Source organism: Anopheles coluzzii, chromosome X, assembly GCF_943734685.1.
Source record: "Anopheles coluzzii chromosome X, AcolN3, whole genome shotgun sequence".
In the NCBI taxonomy this organism is placed as follows: domain Eukaryota; kingdom Metazoa; phylum Arthropoda; class Insecta; order Diptera; family Culicidae; genus Anopheles; species Anopheles coluzzii.
This window is the reverse complement of record NC_064669.1, coordinates 18,928,656-18,945,777: the sequence shown is the minus strand read 5'-3', so window position 1 is coordinate 18,945,777 and position 17,122 is coordinate 18,928,656. Positions and strand designations below refer to the sequence as shown.

Here is a 17,122-nt window from a genome sequence, read left to right as displayed (position 1 = left end):
GTCACCTTCTTCAAACTGCATACCACAACGAAAAGCAAGCTGTACTCTAGCGCGGGTGTTACAAAACGATAAACCGGACACCAGAGGGCGCACCAACAGCGTTGCGCACGCCATGGCACGGCACAACAGAAAACATAAAACAACACAAACCCTAAGAAAAAGCCAAGCGGTTGTGAGAGTTCTGGTTCAGAATGACCTACCTTTCGCTATCGTTGGTGTCGCGCTGGTCGAGTCCGGACCGATCGTGCGGGTGTGCGTGCGGATGCACCGGGTCGGCACTCTCGTAGATGCCCTCCTCATCCTGGTGCAGGTGTGTGTGGGACGAATGGTGCGACGAATGGCCGGCATGGGAGGAGTGCCCATGCGCGTGCCCGTGGTGCGTATGGTGGGCAAACGAGTGAGGCGAGTGAGGCGAATGGGACTGGTGGCCCTGGTGCCGTATGCTGGCCGGATGCCGGTAGCGCCCTGTCCCGGAAACGGTGCCGCTGCCTCCGCCTGCACCGACCATGACGCCACCGCCACCACCGCCACCGGGGCCACCGGCGCCTCCATACGAGAAGCGGCCCTCGTCGTCGGAGCGTGGGGGCCGGCAGCGGCTGCTGTACGGTGGCAGTATAGTGGCGGTTTTTTGTACCTGAGCTAGTTGTTGATTCGAGCTGGACGGGAATAGGTTGGTAAAGAGGTTAGAGTTAGTACAGCTATCCAAAGTTCTACACGACGGTAATGCAAATAAATATATCTTGTTCAGATACTCAAAAAGAATGTCCGTGTCATGCTGCCAACTGAAAGATAACTAAAATCTCATTGCAGAGTTGAACTGAATAGAAGTGAGCTCTGTAATTATCTCCTTACTCTGGAGGTATTGTAGACAAAAAAAGGCTCAGAGCTTCAGAGACCCACTAAAGACTAATGTTCCTGAACAAACAAAGACTGCAGAATACTTGATATCTCACTAAAAACTATCTCTACATAAGAACTGGGTCAGAAAATAACTATCCGAAGATTGGGAGCTTAACAGATATTTGTAAAACCGTTACAGGAACCCCCAACCGACCCATGGACGGTACTTACCCATGGGATGATTCGCTACAGGCGGCTGAACTATCTACCCTATAGTGCCGGTCGGCCTCAGTCTCAGACATGCGTATATCTTCCGAGCCGCTCGGGCTCATGTGCCGCGACGAATGGTGCTCCAGTTGGCGGATCAAGTCCTCCAGGTTGCGGATGCGCAGCGGCCCAACAGAGGGCGTATCGTCCTCGTCCCCGAGCAGACCCTGCTGGACCTGATGCTGCTGCTGCTGTTGCTGCTGCTGCTGCTGCTGGCGGTGATGATGGAGCAGCGTTGCCGTCTGGCCGGCGTCGCTCAACACGTGCGGCTGCGGTTCGCACACGTTCTCCCGGCTGCCGGTGCGCGAGCTGACGCTCCGCTTGTACTCGCGATCCTGCGGATGGACGCTGGCGGCACTGATCTGCGACCCGGTTACGCACTCGGCCAGCGTTTTCCGCAGCAGCTCCTCGCTGATGCTACCGGATGGAGTGTTCGCGCTGCTTCGCTGGGCCTGCGCGGCCGAACGGAGCGCCTCGAGGATGTCCTCGTGGTAGCCGTTCAGGCTCTTCATCGTCCGTTCCACGTCTGAGACGGTGCCGAGCACGCCACCAACGCCCGGCCCGAGACCCCCGCTGCCAATGATGCCCCCACCGCCGCCAACACCGCCGCCGAGGACGCCCCCGATGACGCCTGGTCCGCCCAAACCACCGACACCGCCGCCCACGCCACCGCCGACGCCCACGCCGCCGCCGCCTCCGACGACCACCTGGCCACCTGATGAAGGAATAGTGGATTCTTGCTGAGCAATCAATTCGAGATTATCGGACTGCGCGTCATCGTTCGCCGCGTGCCACTTGTCTTTGGTCCCGTCGCCCAGCACCAGTCCGAGACCGTGCTTCTTCAGGATACCCTTCTCCGGCATCTGCTTGTTCAGCAGACTGTTCGGTGGCAGATCGATGAACGATACCGTCTCCTCCTCGCCTACCACGATCAATGTGCCATGTTTGGATGCGCGGGAATGGAGAAGGAGACGAGGAGAGCACCGCAGTCATGTTTTTTTGGTTTGTTTGCAGCCGATCAGGGGTTGGTATTTGTGTGTGTTTGTGTATGAGAGAGTGTATATTTTATGTTTGTAGATGTATGTGTGGGTTGGTGTTAAAGTGTGAATTAATCGAATGTACAAGCAATCCGGTACCGGCAACAGGGAGGACACCGAGAACGTGTTCAATTCGTGTTTCAAACACAACACAGTGAGCGAAACAATTTTCATGCCGAGTTGGCACAAACACGCAGTTGCATTTACGACCAGTTCCGAATGAATGTCCCAAAAGGGTTTCATGTTCCGTTCGTTCCGTTGGACATCGTTAGTAATTGTAACGAAGCGAAACGCGGATGTGTATTTAGATTCATCGTGTTTTTGTTGTTAATATTGTTGTTGGTGTAGTTATTGTTGTTGTTGTTTGAGTAGTTGTTGTCAATGTTGTGGGAATGTGGTGAAGGTAGAAGGAGACAGTGGCGCATTATCGTGGGGGAGCGCGGCCGGGATGAGCGGTGTAGTTGTTCGATAATATTTTTCAAATTATGTTTATTTTTTGCATTTGGTTTTGTTTTGTTTTTTGTTCATTTGTTTGGCGATAGAGCACGGTACACGAATATAGAAATGGTAGATGAAGAAGAGGAAGGAGGTGTGTGTGGGGGGGAGGGGCAGCCGTCGACCAAGCGAAAGTGAGCCGGACGCACCCCCAGACCGCGCGTTTGTTTCGGTTTTTAATAGTCGGCAAGCAAGAAAGAAAGAAAGAAAGACACCAGGGCATGGCGAAAGACGAGTTTCAGAACACGATTTTGGCTGATGAGCATTAGAAAACAAGTAAGCTGAGTGATGAGTGATGAGTCTAAATGAAGCCGCTGGCCGAGTAATAATGAGTTCGGGTGAGCTCGAGGTGAGGTGAGAGTGATGCGAGTGTAGTTTTGGTGCCGTGTTTGCTTCTTCACCACGCTTCTACGGTGGTTTAAAGCGGCTTAACGTAATTAAGGGTTTTTAGTGTGCTAAAAGCTACTAAGCAAAACCAGTTTCCATTTCGTCCATGCTATGAAGGATGTGCCGGACAAACATACAGGGTAACTGTTTGCCGCATAGTTTTTTTATGGAACATATTGATACAACAAAATTGCAATTTGCTAAACACGCTGCACCTTTTTATGGCTCGTGTGAAAACGTGTGTTAACTTGTGTAGCCTTTAGGCCGGCTGGAATAATAATAATTGTTTTCTTGGCAATTGGATCTGCAGGCAAGGTGCAGATTGATGATTTTTTAATGAATATTTATGATATATACTTATATCTCAGAGGCACGCACCGACTTTGTTTGAACATTGCTTAGTAGTATTAGTATACAGAAAAACATATTGAATTTTGTGACAAAGGTTGCTTAGTCCTATAGTAATCTATAGAGCCTTGGTTTAAATACAATTCATATCATTCTAGCAGAATATGTGTTTAAGGAAAAAACAAAACAAATAGGGATTGATTGAAAATTAAATCCTTTCATCTGTACGGTTGTTCGGTTACGTCTCAGACAGCTTTTGCGAGATGAATGTACCCGCGTTCTGGCTCGGATTTGCTGTGCAGTGGTTAGTTTTCTTTCTTTTCGTTCTTACGCTACGCTCTAGCAGTTGTCTTGCACGATAGTATGATATTGGGGAGATATTGGGTTGCTAGCACACATTGAAAACTTACCGGAATGGGTCGGGTCGTCCTCGCTGACTGATCCGGTCATTCGGCGGATGGCTTTGTGGTCTCTGTAATTCCAGTGTCGCCGGGTTGCGCGGTGTATGCGAACAGTTGTTGTCCATTGAACGGACCCGGGGAGTATAGTACGTGTCAGCAGCATACAAGTTGTTCAAAATAAAGAAAAGAGAGGAAAAGAAAAGCAAAAGAAAAGACATAGAACATAGAAAGATAAACAAACAAACAAAACAAACAAAAACATACAAATCGTAAAAAAATGACGAAACCGAATAAGAAAAACCAGGTAATAGAGCGTGAAAATTTCGCCGAAAGAAACGATAAATAAATAAAAGGACAAAAGTTATTAAGAACATATAACACAAACAATTCAGGAGAGAAAAGGGAAGAGACAGAGCCAAAGAGGAAGAGAAAGAGAAAAAAGAAAAGGAAGAGCAATGGGAAGAGCAAAACGAATCCTGCATTAGTTCTATCCTATGAAGTGTTATCCTTTTATGACAATACATTCTACATAATGGGGAAAGTAGGGAAGAAAAGTAAGGCACTTTTAAAAATGGTGCGTTTTAAAGTATTTGAATGCTTCGGATGGATAAACATATTTTAATATATATATATAAATATATATATATATATATATATATATATATATATATATATATATATATATATATATATATATATATATATATATATATATATATATATATATATATATATGAACACAAATATAAAAATATGTATTAATACGGAGTTGTGTTGCATATAAATAAATATTATTATGTGCTAGAGAAAGACAGAGAGAGATAGAAAGAGAAATAGTAAAAGAGAGAAATAGATTTATAGAAAGATAAACAAAAATGAAATGGATAGAGTATAACTTAAATAGAGTCTAGGAAACTTCTTCCTGATGATCTAAAAATTAAACTGCTCGAACCGTTGTCAAATGGATCAAACGTCTCACTGAAGTAAAAACTGGTTGCACAAAACAACAAAAATGGTTCTAAAAGTGGAAACATATACAATCGAAAGGAAAAACCAAATATTTATCAAACAGGAAACCGATATCTCGGTACTAAGTAAAAGCAGGACAGTATGGTAAATTTGAACTCGCAGTCTCTAGCATTAAAAAGAGAGATAAAAACCACGTGTACCAAAACTCATTACTCACATTCCAGCAAAAATAAAAATAAAATAAAATTCGTATACATAAAGTAAAAGTTCAAACAAGCTTAGCGCACACACAAATTTGAGGATGCAGGGTTGCGTGCGCTTTTAAATCGTATTCAGGTGGAGGGGCAGATTGATAAACAGCATATTAGCCTACAGTTTTTATTTTATGGTATTCGAGAGTGGAAATCTAGAAGCTGCTAGGTAAGGCAATGGCATGCTTCTTTACTCGCAAATTCATTCTAACCGTACAAAGCAGAATAGCATTTGAAACCTTTTCACCTTTTCGGTGATTGTAATTGTAAATGCGTTTTCATTCCTTCATTCGTTGTAATTGACATGCATCAAGCTATTCTGTCCTATTAAAATATTATCGATTCTTTAATTTAATTTAATTTAATTTAATAATTGAAACAAAATGTTAAAAAAAATATATTGCCAAAACCGTTCTCCGATGCTTTTTGCTACTGCTCCGAGTCTTTGGGTCTAACTCGCCTAAAAGTATGTAATAGTATACCTACACCCTAGCAAGTGAGTGCTTAGAAAACTTTAGGTATTTCATATTTTTGGGTGCATCGTTGTAAAGGTCACAAACTCTAGCTACAAGCCACCCAACTTATAACGCGGTCAAGAACCAATTTGTAACGCGAATCCCAATTGTATTAAACCTAAATTGATGTTTTTACAGCGACAATAATAAAGAAAATAAATATGAAAACTAACTAGAATGTGTCTGCATTAAACAAGAATAATTTGGCTAAAAAATATTAACAAAATAAACGACAAAGCATTCAATAACGGCTTGAGAAAGATTGTGAAAATGGCATAAAATCGCGCCAGAAACGCGCACTAATCTAACAAAAAAATGCGCCACAAACAAGCGAATTTTTAACATGGTTCTAAGAACACGCAAGGTAAGCATTGCTGACTATCCGGAACCCATAACTGGTAAAAACATAACAGCCAACTAAAACACGATAACTAGAAAAAGATGCAGACTAGACAAAACGAAACAACGTGCGCAACGCTCGGGAACGGTTCAATAATCGAGTTGCGGTTGCAAAAATGTGTATAAGTAACAAAGAGATAGGGAGAGAGACAGAGAGAAGAGAATGAGAGAAAAAGAGAGAGAGAATGAGAGAGGAAGAAAGAGAGATAGAGGTAGAGAAGAAATAAATTCAGCCAAACTAGTGGTTAAATAGGGCGCAATACAAAGGAAAAGCTAAACGTAATATGCACAACACACATGATTGGGTATGAAAACGGGGTAACGCTTGTGTCGTTGTTATTTCATAATTTTTTAAGTGATATTTTATAATTTGTTTAAAGTAGCATAATACAGCATCAATCAAGGATCATCGTTAAGTTGGGAGAAGGTGGGATTGTTTTATGGGTGTGTTGTTTTTTCGCTAAGCAGCTCGTAAAATCCAAAATCAATACAAAACAAAACATCACTCTAAAGAATTGTCTACGAATGGTATCGGTAAGAAAAATGGCAATTTTAAGGGAGCCCAATTTGCAGACTCCCGAAACGAGTCACGAACGACGATTTTTCTTCTGTTGGTCTTTGTTTCATTTTCAACGCGTGTGTGGGAATTATTTCTGAATTGATTTCAATTTACATTCCAGTGTCGACTGTAGGCTCATACTTCTAGTGTATCTAGATGAATGTATTAAAGACGGATGATAAGCATGAAAGAGATATGACGTTTTGGTTCGTGTGTGTTGGTCAGGAAGGTTTGAATATGGACGCAGAATATGACATGTAGAAGATGTAGTTCACGTATCGGTCAATGCTTCGTGTGCCAACCGTAACTCGTTGTCGTGTAGCATAGACGCCTTCCCACAGTAAATGTGTGTATCCTAATCACGAATTTCGAACGGCAAGTCGAATGGTGTCTCGAACAACAAAGTTCAATATTTTTACATATGCTGTGTGCTTGATAGCTGGAAAGCTTCAAAAAGTCGTTCAAAAAACGTTAATCGATTTGAATGGCTGGCGTGATATCAACTTTTGGCCGTTTGTTTGGACTGCCGATCGAGACCTATGATAAGGTTGAATAGTTACACAAACTGTTATACTTGGGTAAACTACACGTAATGTGACAAGTGCATTGTTCATTGTGGAATCTCAATAAAAAACATTTGATTGGTAAAACAAATAAATATTTCTGGCCAACGGAACAGCAACGTAGTCTTATGCTAGCATTCCTTTTAGTTCAACCTGATTGATCAACTTGCTGAGCTAGTGGTGCTTTCATTGCTTACAGCAGTGCAGCAATAAAAGCAAACCCGACTTAATTTATCGTGTGGTCGTTTTTTTGTTTTTCTTCTACAACCTTGCCAGCCCCTCCGGGCGGATGATTAGGGCGTGAAAGGCACTGTGAACCTAGAAGGCAACCGTTTCCTGTCATGTGCAAGGCGTACGGTCGGCGTGCAATGCGTCTAAAACCCCCATTGGCAACACGGTAAGTGGTAGAAACTCAAAACTATGCACCCAAGAATGCCAGGTATAATCAAAAGGTAAACTATGCCACAGTCATCGCAAGCAGGGTTTGCAAAATGAAGGATGATAAAGAAATCCGCTGCACCGGCGATCGGTACGCTGAGCGAATCCTTCATCTCTGCATGTGCGCTCACAAACACACACACAAATAAATGTACACACATACGTGCACACGACGAAGGAGGGTGAGGAGATAAGAGCGTAAGTTTCTTTGTCTCCGGTACAAGTGATTTTGCGTGTGTACTGCCGGCAGAGCCGGCACCGCATCTACTCCCGCTCCATATTGTCAAGTGACTTTCAGAAGACTCAATGCAAAGCGCACTCGGTGGCATGTCCGGGAGGGGGGGGGGGGGGGGAGGTAGAATGTATGTATATGTTTAGTTTTTTCCTTAAATGGGACCCTCCCCCCCATCTTCTCCGTATCCCTCATCCTTCTTCTAACTACCCTGTACTCCTTTATTGTGAATGCAAAACAAAGGGCGTAAGAGTAGTTCTTCTATTTCTTCTTCTGCTGCTGTTGCTGTTGTGTAGCTATGTCCTTGGATGATTGAATAGCAGGAAAGTGGTTAGCTGCAAGTACGACTTTTTTTTTAGAGCAAACACCTGAGGAGGAAGGAAAGGACCCAATTGCACACGGCTACATACGTCCGTACAAGAGATCCGTACAGACACCGCATATGCACGTGAGCGCAAGTGAGCTCTTGTGCTAGCGCGTGAAGGAGCGGCAAGTAAATACGGGCTGCACGGTGTACGGCATTCTTTCGAACGGGACACGGGCGAAGAAATGTCGGAAATCATAGTTTCCATCAGTTTACTCTTTCCCACCCATATCCTTGCATTAGAATGAATCCCCGGTTGGTTGTTTTTGGATGAAGAGATTCGACCCGAAACGATCAGCGTTTTTTTTTCGATGACCCTTTTTGCTGTGCGACACTCTCTCGTGCCCCCTCATCATATCATATACGCTAATACACATTCACTCTCACTCACACACACACACGCACGCACGCACGCACATAACCAAAATAACCCATAACACGGAAGAACTCGCGGCGCCCGCTCCCTCGCACTTACCTGAACTGGGTTGTTTGATTGCCGAACATCATCTTGTTCGAGCCCTCCAGTGAAACGTCGTCCTGCGAGTGATGGTTTGCCGCCGTGGCGCCCCCAACGTACTTCGCCATCGGTTTCTTCACGTACGGTGGGTCATACTTAAGGCGCGTCGTTTTCTTTCTGCGCTCGCGACAGTGTGTATCCAAGGAATAGGGATGCAGTATTGGTTTGGGGTTGGAAAGTTATTTGGTTTCAATCGGGGGTGGATTTGGATGGATGCATATTTTTCATTATTATTTTGAGGTTGCAAGTTCAATATGCAAGGCATTTTAAATAGCACAAAAACGGTGTTTTTTGGGGATATTGGATATAGTGGTGACATGGAAGGAGCAATATGACATAAGGAGGAAAGGAATTGAACGATAGCGCGCGACGATCGTACAGCAACGGTAAAGATGGTAGTCGTCACAGGGCGATGTTATTATTTTTTATCGTTCGATGAGTTTTTTGATGATTGTAGTCGGAATAATGGATGGGCGTCGATGGTGAACCGAAATTAAGCGATGTGTTTCGTGTGAGTTTACAATCAGATTAAGTAACGTTCAGATGATGACCGATCCAGCAGGAATCGATGGAGATTGGGGCATGAGTTTCAAATTAAAATGTGTTTCGTAGTAATGTTATGATACAAAACCAAGTAGTGGGAATGATGTGTGATTGTAACATTTTGTAAACGTGTGTGTGTGTGAGAGTGTAAATGAAACAATAATATGTGTAGATGTATACGAAGAATATCCGTTTCCATTCCCAACGATTCCAACACACATATATTGGTGGTGGGGAAGATGGAACAATACACCCACCCGGGTCGTGACCCACGGATTACGACAATCACGGAGGTGTGCGAAACCGAGCAAGGTAAATTGAAAAGTGAGTGTGTGAGAGAGAAAGAGAGAGAGAGGGTTGGTGAGAAAAGAGAAGAAGCACAAAATCACAGATCAGTTTGGCACTTGTCACTGTTGACAGTAAACGGTTGGCGAGTGTTTTGGTTAATTCTAATGAAGTTATGAATAGGATATAGATAGATAAACATTGTTTTTTTTAAAGGTCAAATCTTTCTGAGGATGTGAAAAGGGGAATAAACAGGTACGATACGAAGAGTAAAAGGGAAATGGTTTGGCGTTTTGCGATAATAGATAAACAGAGTATAGGTACGATTAAGGGTAATAAAAGCACGTTAGTTGAACTGACGTAGGCGACAGGAGACAGATAAGTATGCAAAGGACACATAGAAAATGGACAAACATTGTCTAGATACTTGGATGAATATAGAAAGAAAATATGAGAAAAGAAGAACGAAAAAAATACAGAACGAAACCAGAATGCAACGTAATGCAAATAGCAACAATGGAAAAAGTTAAATTGTGTGCACGTTGAAGTGTCCACAAAACGGAAAGATAAACTGAGTTACAAAGGATGAGGTCTAGACGAAGATATTCGAGGAGTTTAAAGTTGGGAGCAAATGAACCATGATCAGGTTGCTAGAAATGTTAATGTTCTTAGTTTAAAACATTCAGATAACTGTTTTACCGGTTTGATGGAGAGAAAAAGATCATGTTAAATATTAAGTGTGCTCGTTTTTTTTCTTGTTTTTATTAATTAACGTTATTGGAATAACATGAAAAGGATGAAAGTAAAAGCAACTGCAAAATTCCGAAACAAGTGAATGTTGATGAACCACTCGGCATGAGTGATGTAACAGATCTGTGAACACAAAACACACAAATGACAATGGGTGGGGGTAGTGCCGGTGTTGTAAGGTGAGAAGTAGCGGAAGGATTTGAGAGCGAACGATTTTCATGAAGCCTCCAATTTTCTGGATTTTATTTTGTAGTAAAGATTGAGGTTGAATCGATAAATATAGTTTCAATTGCGTCATTCGTAGTTCACTTAAAATGCCATTTAAATTTATGCATCATTTAATAGATAGACGTGATGAGACGAAATGAAAAGAAATTGAAAATATTAAAATAAGCAGAAAACTGCACAACCAAGCCTAAATGGAGCTATCGTGTAGCATGCGCCAACTATTTTAAATCACTCACTCAAACACACATAAACACACACACACACACACACACACAAAAGCGCCCACCAACACACACACACACATACACTCGCATACACACTCGTACACACGCTCGTAGGCACGCTCGCTCGTACGCAGACACGCGTACTTACAAACATACACACCTACAAATCCAAATCAATCCAGAGTGCATCGTTTTTAAAACTAGCGTTCACATGCATTTCTTTATCATTGAAGGGGAAAATATTACTAAACTAAACAAGTCAGAAAGTGTTTAATTCGTGCTTCTACTGTTTGCTAGGCTAAGGTAGTAGTTTAAATAGTAACACTTCGCTACAAATAGATATTAACAATTGCTCTAAGAAAAAAGATAATAAAATCGAGTACAAAAGCAAACACGTTCACGTTATTACATTAGGAGCGAGACATACGAAGAAGGGAGCAAAAAAAACGGCGAGCAAGGAGGAAGGAGATGCAGCTAAAGGTTTGTTGCGTATTATAGAGGTAATCACGATCGTGTAAACGTCAGTAAAACGAAACAGAACACAAACAGGTGTCTAGTGAAACCAAATGCATGCGCGCATGCGCGCTTAGTTGCTGCGGAGGTGTGGTCGTTGGATCTTCGCTTCGGTACGGACAAGTCCGATTGGTCGAAATATTGGTACGATTGGTCCAAAGGAACACGTATATCTACACAATCAGAACCAAGCGATCGAATTGTATTCACAGTCGAACATGTCCATGAGTATGAGGATGAGTCGTTGCGATAAAAATAGTATAAATTTGCGGTTAGTACGTGTCAGAGAGTTAGGTCCGTTTAGAAGTGTGAGTCAACAAATAGCGTGCGGCACAGGGTTAAAAAGTTGTTGGATTCACTGGTCTAGTATAAGATTGCGGACGAATATTTTGATCCTCTACTGTCAGAAGGATGATGTTTGATTTATTAAAGCGTTTAGTTGAAATGAAGTGGAAACAAATAATTTGCAAATTAATAAGTAAAATAAATAGATTGGTCCTAACTATGACCCTTTGTTGGGTAATTGTTCTGGCGCTCACTCTACCATTCGAAGGCTCAATACCCACATAATGGCAGGTTAATTAAATCAAAACGATAATTGTAAGGCGTTCATTGATTTACGCTTTGAAAATAATAATTATTAGTTTGGGAGCATCGTAAGCGAAGTAATGGTTTTGGACTTAATAGCTGACATTAACTTCGCCAAGGAAATCAATGCGTAGATTATGCGTAGGAAGTCAATCAAAACTAAATTCGTAAATTCGAATTTAACTTGTCCCAAGAAGATTTCACAGAAAGACTTAGACAACATCAGTCCCTAGGATCCTAATAATGTGTTTGCGATTTTGTAATTTATATTTCTGTTATATGTTAACGTCTCGTTCGTTCGCTGCAATTAAATATATTTTGCGTTCTGTCTCACTTTGAATGACTTAGTATGTTAGTTTGAGTATTAATTCTGTTTTTATGTACATCATAAATTTAATGAATTTAATAAAGAAATTCAATTATTCGTTAAAACGAGGTGCACACTTGTTTTCACGTAGTTTTTCGATTACAATATTATTACAGATACCAATGAATACAACTGGAAAAATGAAAGTCAACAAAGTTAGCCTGATCGTATTATTGAATCATTGGTTTTGTATAGGAATAATATAAAGTGATTGGTGCAAGTATCTTTTTAAATGTCCTAAGCTGTGTTTGTAATAGAACAGAAGAAAATAGTACGGATTACATAATCACAGGGTTTACTAGTGCAGTACACAATTGTCTATATAACTATAACATTCGTCTGAGACACGAAAGTCTAAACGAAAGTTAGATGGTGTAAGCTACACTGTTTGATAGAAAAGTACAATCGTCGATTTTGATTGCATAAATGTCCGATTGGGCGCCATTTTATATGGTTTTCTATGGTTGATGCTATATTGTCAGAATTAATTTTATTATTTACTGCCAAATAAACAATATCATTTGAATTTTGTGTTAACAATAAGACAATGTTTATGTTTTGTTTTTGTAAAATTTGACAAATCAAAAACAAATCGTGCCAAATCTGACACAAATCTGATTGTGTGTCCAATCGAAACCGACGATTGTGTTATTCAATTGGACAGTGTAGCTTACATCATTCGACGTGTAGACAAGTGTTAGATTGTGGTGTCTATTGAAAGGAATGTCGAATGTTATAAAATATCGTCAGTTATTTTTTAGACAGGTAAACTCTGCAAGTATTGCCGATTTAACTGTCCAAATTAAAGTGTTAACAGTTTCATCCAAAAATCTAGTGTTTCCGTTCAAAAGAGAAGGTCAAGGTTGCAGATGCAAAACAGGGTTTTGTTGTTTTTGGGAGAAGAAATCGACGTGTCTGAGAGAGTACATATAAGCAGTAAAAGCAAAGCAATGGTAGATTAAAGTGTTTGAGATATATAACGATTTTATTTTGTTATTCGGTGTTGTTGCTTCAATAGTTAAGAAAGAAACGAACGAAAATTCACTAACAGAGCCGGTTGACTCGTAGGCATGCAAACTAGGGATACTTTTTGTAACTTTAATAGTTTCCGCACGGCTCGGTTGATTATGAAGTAGCAGCTGTTAGCTTAGAGAGATAACTTCTCTTGGCCACAGTACAGTCGGTAGAATAGTGTTTATTTTTTATTATTATTAGTTTTGGTACAGAAGCTAATGAAAAGAATAGGTATCAAGAGTGGTATAATGCTTTTTTTGTATGAGTGATTGAGAAGAGAAAGAGAGAGAAAGAGTGAGAGAGATAGTGTTTTGTATTGTTCTGTATTGGGAAGTTTAGTTGTGCGTTCGTGATTGGTTATGTTTTTTTGTCAGCAGCAATTATTGGTAGACAGAGAGTGGGAGAAAGAGTGTGAAGAATAAAAGTAGTAGTGGAAGTAGTAGTAATTTTAGTACTATCATTAGTGTTAGTAGTAAAATTAGAAGTGGTAATTGAAATTACATGTTATATTTATTGAAAACAGAAACGTTTTGTTAGATTTAGAGACAGTAGGCGAAGTGTCATATTGATAGTTGTAGAAGTAAGATTTCGCAACAGTAGAGAAACTTTAGTTATATCAGTATTGAGGTCTAGTGTTATATATATATATAGAGAGAGAGAGAGAGAGGGGAGACGAGTTTTTGTTGTATAGGGGTAGTAGTAGCAGCAGTAGTTTGATACTAGTAGTATAGCAAATATTTGTTTCGTGAAAGAAATGAAAACGAATGAACAAAAACGGAAAAAGTCACTAACCTTAGGCACAAGGAGAAGTTATTATGTACTACAACTGACCTGTAGCACAAAGCCATCAGAGCAAACGTTATAAAAACACCCCCAACAACCGACATTAAAACACCGACTAGAAACACTGTGTTTGAGCCGTGGTAGTTGGCTGTTTGTTGCAGTTTTAGTTAGTTTCGTTCAGTTTTTGGTTTGTTTTTTTTCCGACAGAGCAGAAGACACCGAAGTTCCGGAGTTTTGTGATCGAGTCAGATTTCGTTGGTGGCGTTCAGTCGGCCACACCGACGGGCAGAGTAAAGGTCGATGCCGTCGTCACCACCCGCGCGAGGATGCCATGCGTTGAACAGATTCCGTTGCATATGTGTGGTGCGTGTTTTTGTTGTTGTTTTATTTTGATTGTTAAGTAGTACCGAGGTTCGATAAGTCGGGTTGTGATTGTATTGCGATATTGAAAAAGGTGTGTATGATTGCAAAGATTGTTACCGATCGCGATGTATAACAGTTATCACGTTAGTTAGATCGTTACACACACACACGCACACGTGAGTAGATACAAGCGATGCATTGATGCATGCAGACGCACAAATGTATCAAAACCCCACCGCACATAGCATAGTGGGATGAGCATATTATACAGATATCGTACATTCCGTATGTACATCACAAACACCGTTGAGACCCACGCACAGGCACATTAAAGTAAATTTTTTATTCGTTTTTCGGTGCAGTTTTCACAAGTGTTTGTAATAGCATTCGTGATAGATAACAGAACATGTTGCGCGTCGCATCAGTGGCGCGTAAATGATAATCGTACAGCGGTAGTATACAGGTTTGTTAGGCAACCGGGCGTGATCCGCCGTGTTGTTCGGGTAGTTTTTTTTGTCGTGGTTGAGACGTTTTGTGCGATAAATGCGTGGATCACCCAGAAGAGCGAAGATATTTTATATTTTTGTGTGTGTTTGTTTTATTTGGTCGGTTCAAAACATATCACGTTTGGTTAGTACCACCACCGTTAACATGCGTGTGTGCGTGTGTACACACAATCATACACAGTTATGGTTTAGATTTTAGTTTGTGTGTGTCGGTTGTTTTGGTTTGTTTTCATTTCGAGACAAAGAAAGAAAAGAAAGAGAAGAGAAATGTTTTAGTAATGCTCATATCTAGTTTACTAATTTGCAGGTGGAAGAGTGTTTTTGGGGAGGTTTTTTTCTAAATTAAAGTTGTTCAACAACTAAAGAATGATAAGCAAATAACGCTACGCAAACACCGCATGTTTTGAGCATTCGTTTTGGCATGGAAATTGCGTACGACTGGTGTTAGTTTTCGGGTTTTCTGTAGTTGTGTTGCCAATTTACTGAGAGCAGAGTAGGTTTTTCAAATGTAAGTGGCATCCCTAACCGTGAAAGATGAATAATATAGGGCGCCGTAGCTAGTCCTTTCGGCTAAGTCGACTAATATTGTCCTTTAGCGTAGAGAGCATATAAGAGGCTATAGTGAAAAGTGAGAAGTGTATTTGCTAGCATGGTGTTGTACGGTGAGTTTACTTTTTGTATGAATGAGTGTCTGAAACTATCGTATTGTAAAATATCAATGCTGATGTAGGGTTTGAAACACCACCACTAATGGAAGCGTGGAAGAAGACACCTTTCGTAGCCTTTCATTGCAGAAATCGCGGAAGGTATAGGTAGAGCATCTGTGTTAGAATAGCTGCTAGGCAAAGGGCGGAACATACATGACGACAGAACAAGAGCACAGCTACGAGAAATGTACTATCTGGACAATTAAGACACTATCACAACGCCGGCGATGGTTGGTCTAGTGACGAGAGCATTGTGTTGTTTACCGTTCTGTTTATGACAATGGTAATCTTCAGTATAAGGGGGTGTGTTGCTCTATCCCCCCTCCCCCCACGACATCACCAAAAAGGAAAACAAACTAAAATAAAGAAAGGCTAGTAGTTGCCTTGTTTGCATTACCTGTTTGCATAGTAATGTTTCTTTAATGAATAATAAAAAATATTTAAAAAAAAGCAAATTACCGGAACATAAACAGACAAAGCAGATATATATGAAATTAAGGCTCCGAGTCTTTCAGGTATGTGCTGGTGTGCAGGCAAACTGTGTGTGGCAAATATTTTATCAAAGTATTGAAGGCATGTTTAAGGTGAAATTCATAATCAAAACTATCTTCTTGAAGGAAAACAACAACAAAAATACAAACGGCACGACTAATATCTCGATAATAAGTTCCTGGAGGATATTGCTGTTGCATATTGCCCCTCATCGGTACGTTAAAGTCTTGCACGCTTTTGGTGCCTGAAGTGCACACACGCCTTACCGATTCGTCGAAAGTCACAGGAATCATTCACTGTGTGTCCAGTGCGTCTAGCTTTTAGCAGTTTTCTATTGAAGGCCATTGATGTATACGGGAACCTGTCCAAATTCGTACAAGGAACGCCTCTAACATACACGCTCATACACACGCAAGGGGTGAGATTACCAGACTTGCGGCAATATCAATCGAATCGTGTTTTTCGTGTATCTTGAAAAACAACGTTCGATACTATATTAGGTGGGCTTTTTGTGTTCGAATACGACAGTGATCGGCCGCCCTCTTTTACTCTTTTGCTCATTCAACTCACTCTCCTATCAAAAGAAATAACGCTTCAAACAAAAGGGTGACCTTTCCTCCCGTCACTGACACGGGCGAAAAATCAGGACAAAAATATGCAACATCAAATAGCCAGTCCAGGCGTCCGCAGTCGAGCGTGCGTACGGGTTGTCCAGGCGTATATCGGACCTACCGTACCTAGTGGGCATGACATTTTGCCGTTTGTTTTGTTTTAGAAGAGTACGAGTACATACATGATTGAAAGCGATGACTGAAAGCTTGCTTGCTTCACATTGAACAGCATTCACAATCTACTGCTTTTGTTTGAGGCGTACGAAAACGGGAGCTTTTCGGGCAAAAAATCACTGCCACCGAAGGTCAGCTATCCAAAAACAGGAGGCATAAGAAGAGCGCAAGCAAGCAATGACCAGAAAGAATACAAAAAAGTCAACAGGGAGCGCACGTGCGACATCTAGTGGCGTTCGGATTGGACAAACGCACAATGTTTTTGATGTGTTCGAACAACGTAAACGAAGTAATTTTACCATGAGCGGATAAGAAATGCAACGACGTTACGTTTTTTTGTAGCGAAACGGGTGAAAGGGATGATGGAAGTAGAGAGGTTGACTAATGTACTG

At 41.2% G+C, this 17,122-nt stretch overlaps 1 protein-coding gene across 19 annotated transcripts in view; it reads right to left on the bottom strand.

The window, feature by feature from the left end:
- Positions 1-17,122, bottom strand: part of LOC120947225 (disintegrin and metalloproteinase domain-containing protein unc-71) — a 110,470-nt gene that overhangs the window by 7,029 nt on the left and 86,319 nt on the right. For 10 of the 19 annotated variants that reach the window (XM_049608738.1, XM_049608772.1, XM_049608770.1 and 7 more), the window contains 5 exons: positions 13,887-14,025; positions 8,541-8,699; positions 3,785-3,846; positions 1,072-2,029; positions 201-656 (listed from right to left, as the gene is read on the bottom strand). In XM_049608738.1, the coding sequence (XP_049464695.1) occupies positions 201-656; positions 1,072-2,029; positions 3,785-3,846; positions 8,541-8,699; positions 13,887-14,025 (1,774 nt within the window). The remainder of the gene's footprint in view (positions 1-200; positions 657-1,071; positions 2,030-3,784; positions 3,847-8,540; positions 8,700-13,886; positions 14,026-17,122) is intronic. The other 9 variants (XM_049608743.1, XM_049608745.1, XM_049608742.1 and 6 more) reach the window with 7 other exon arrangements.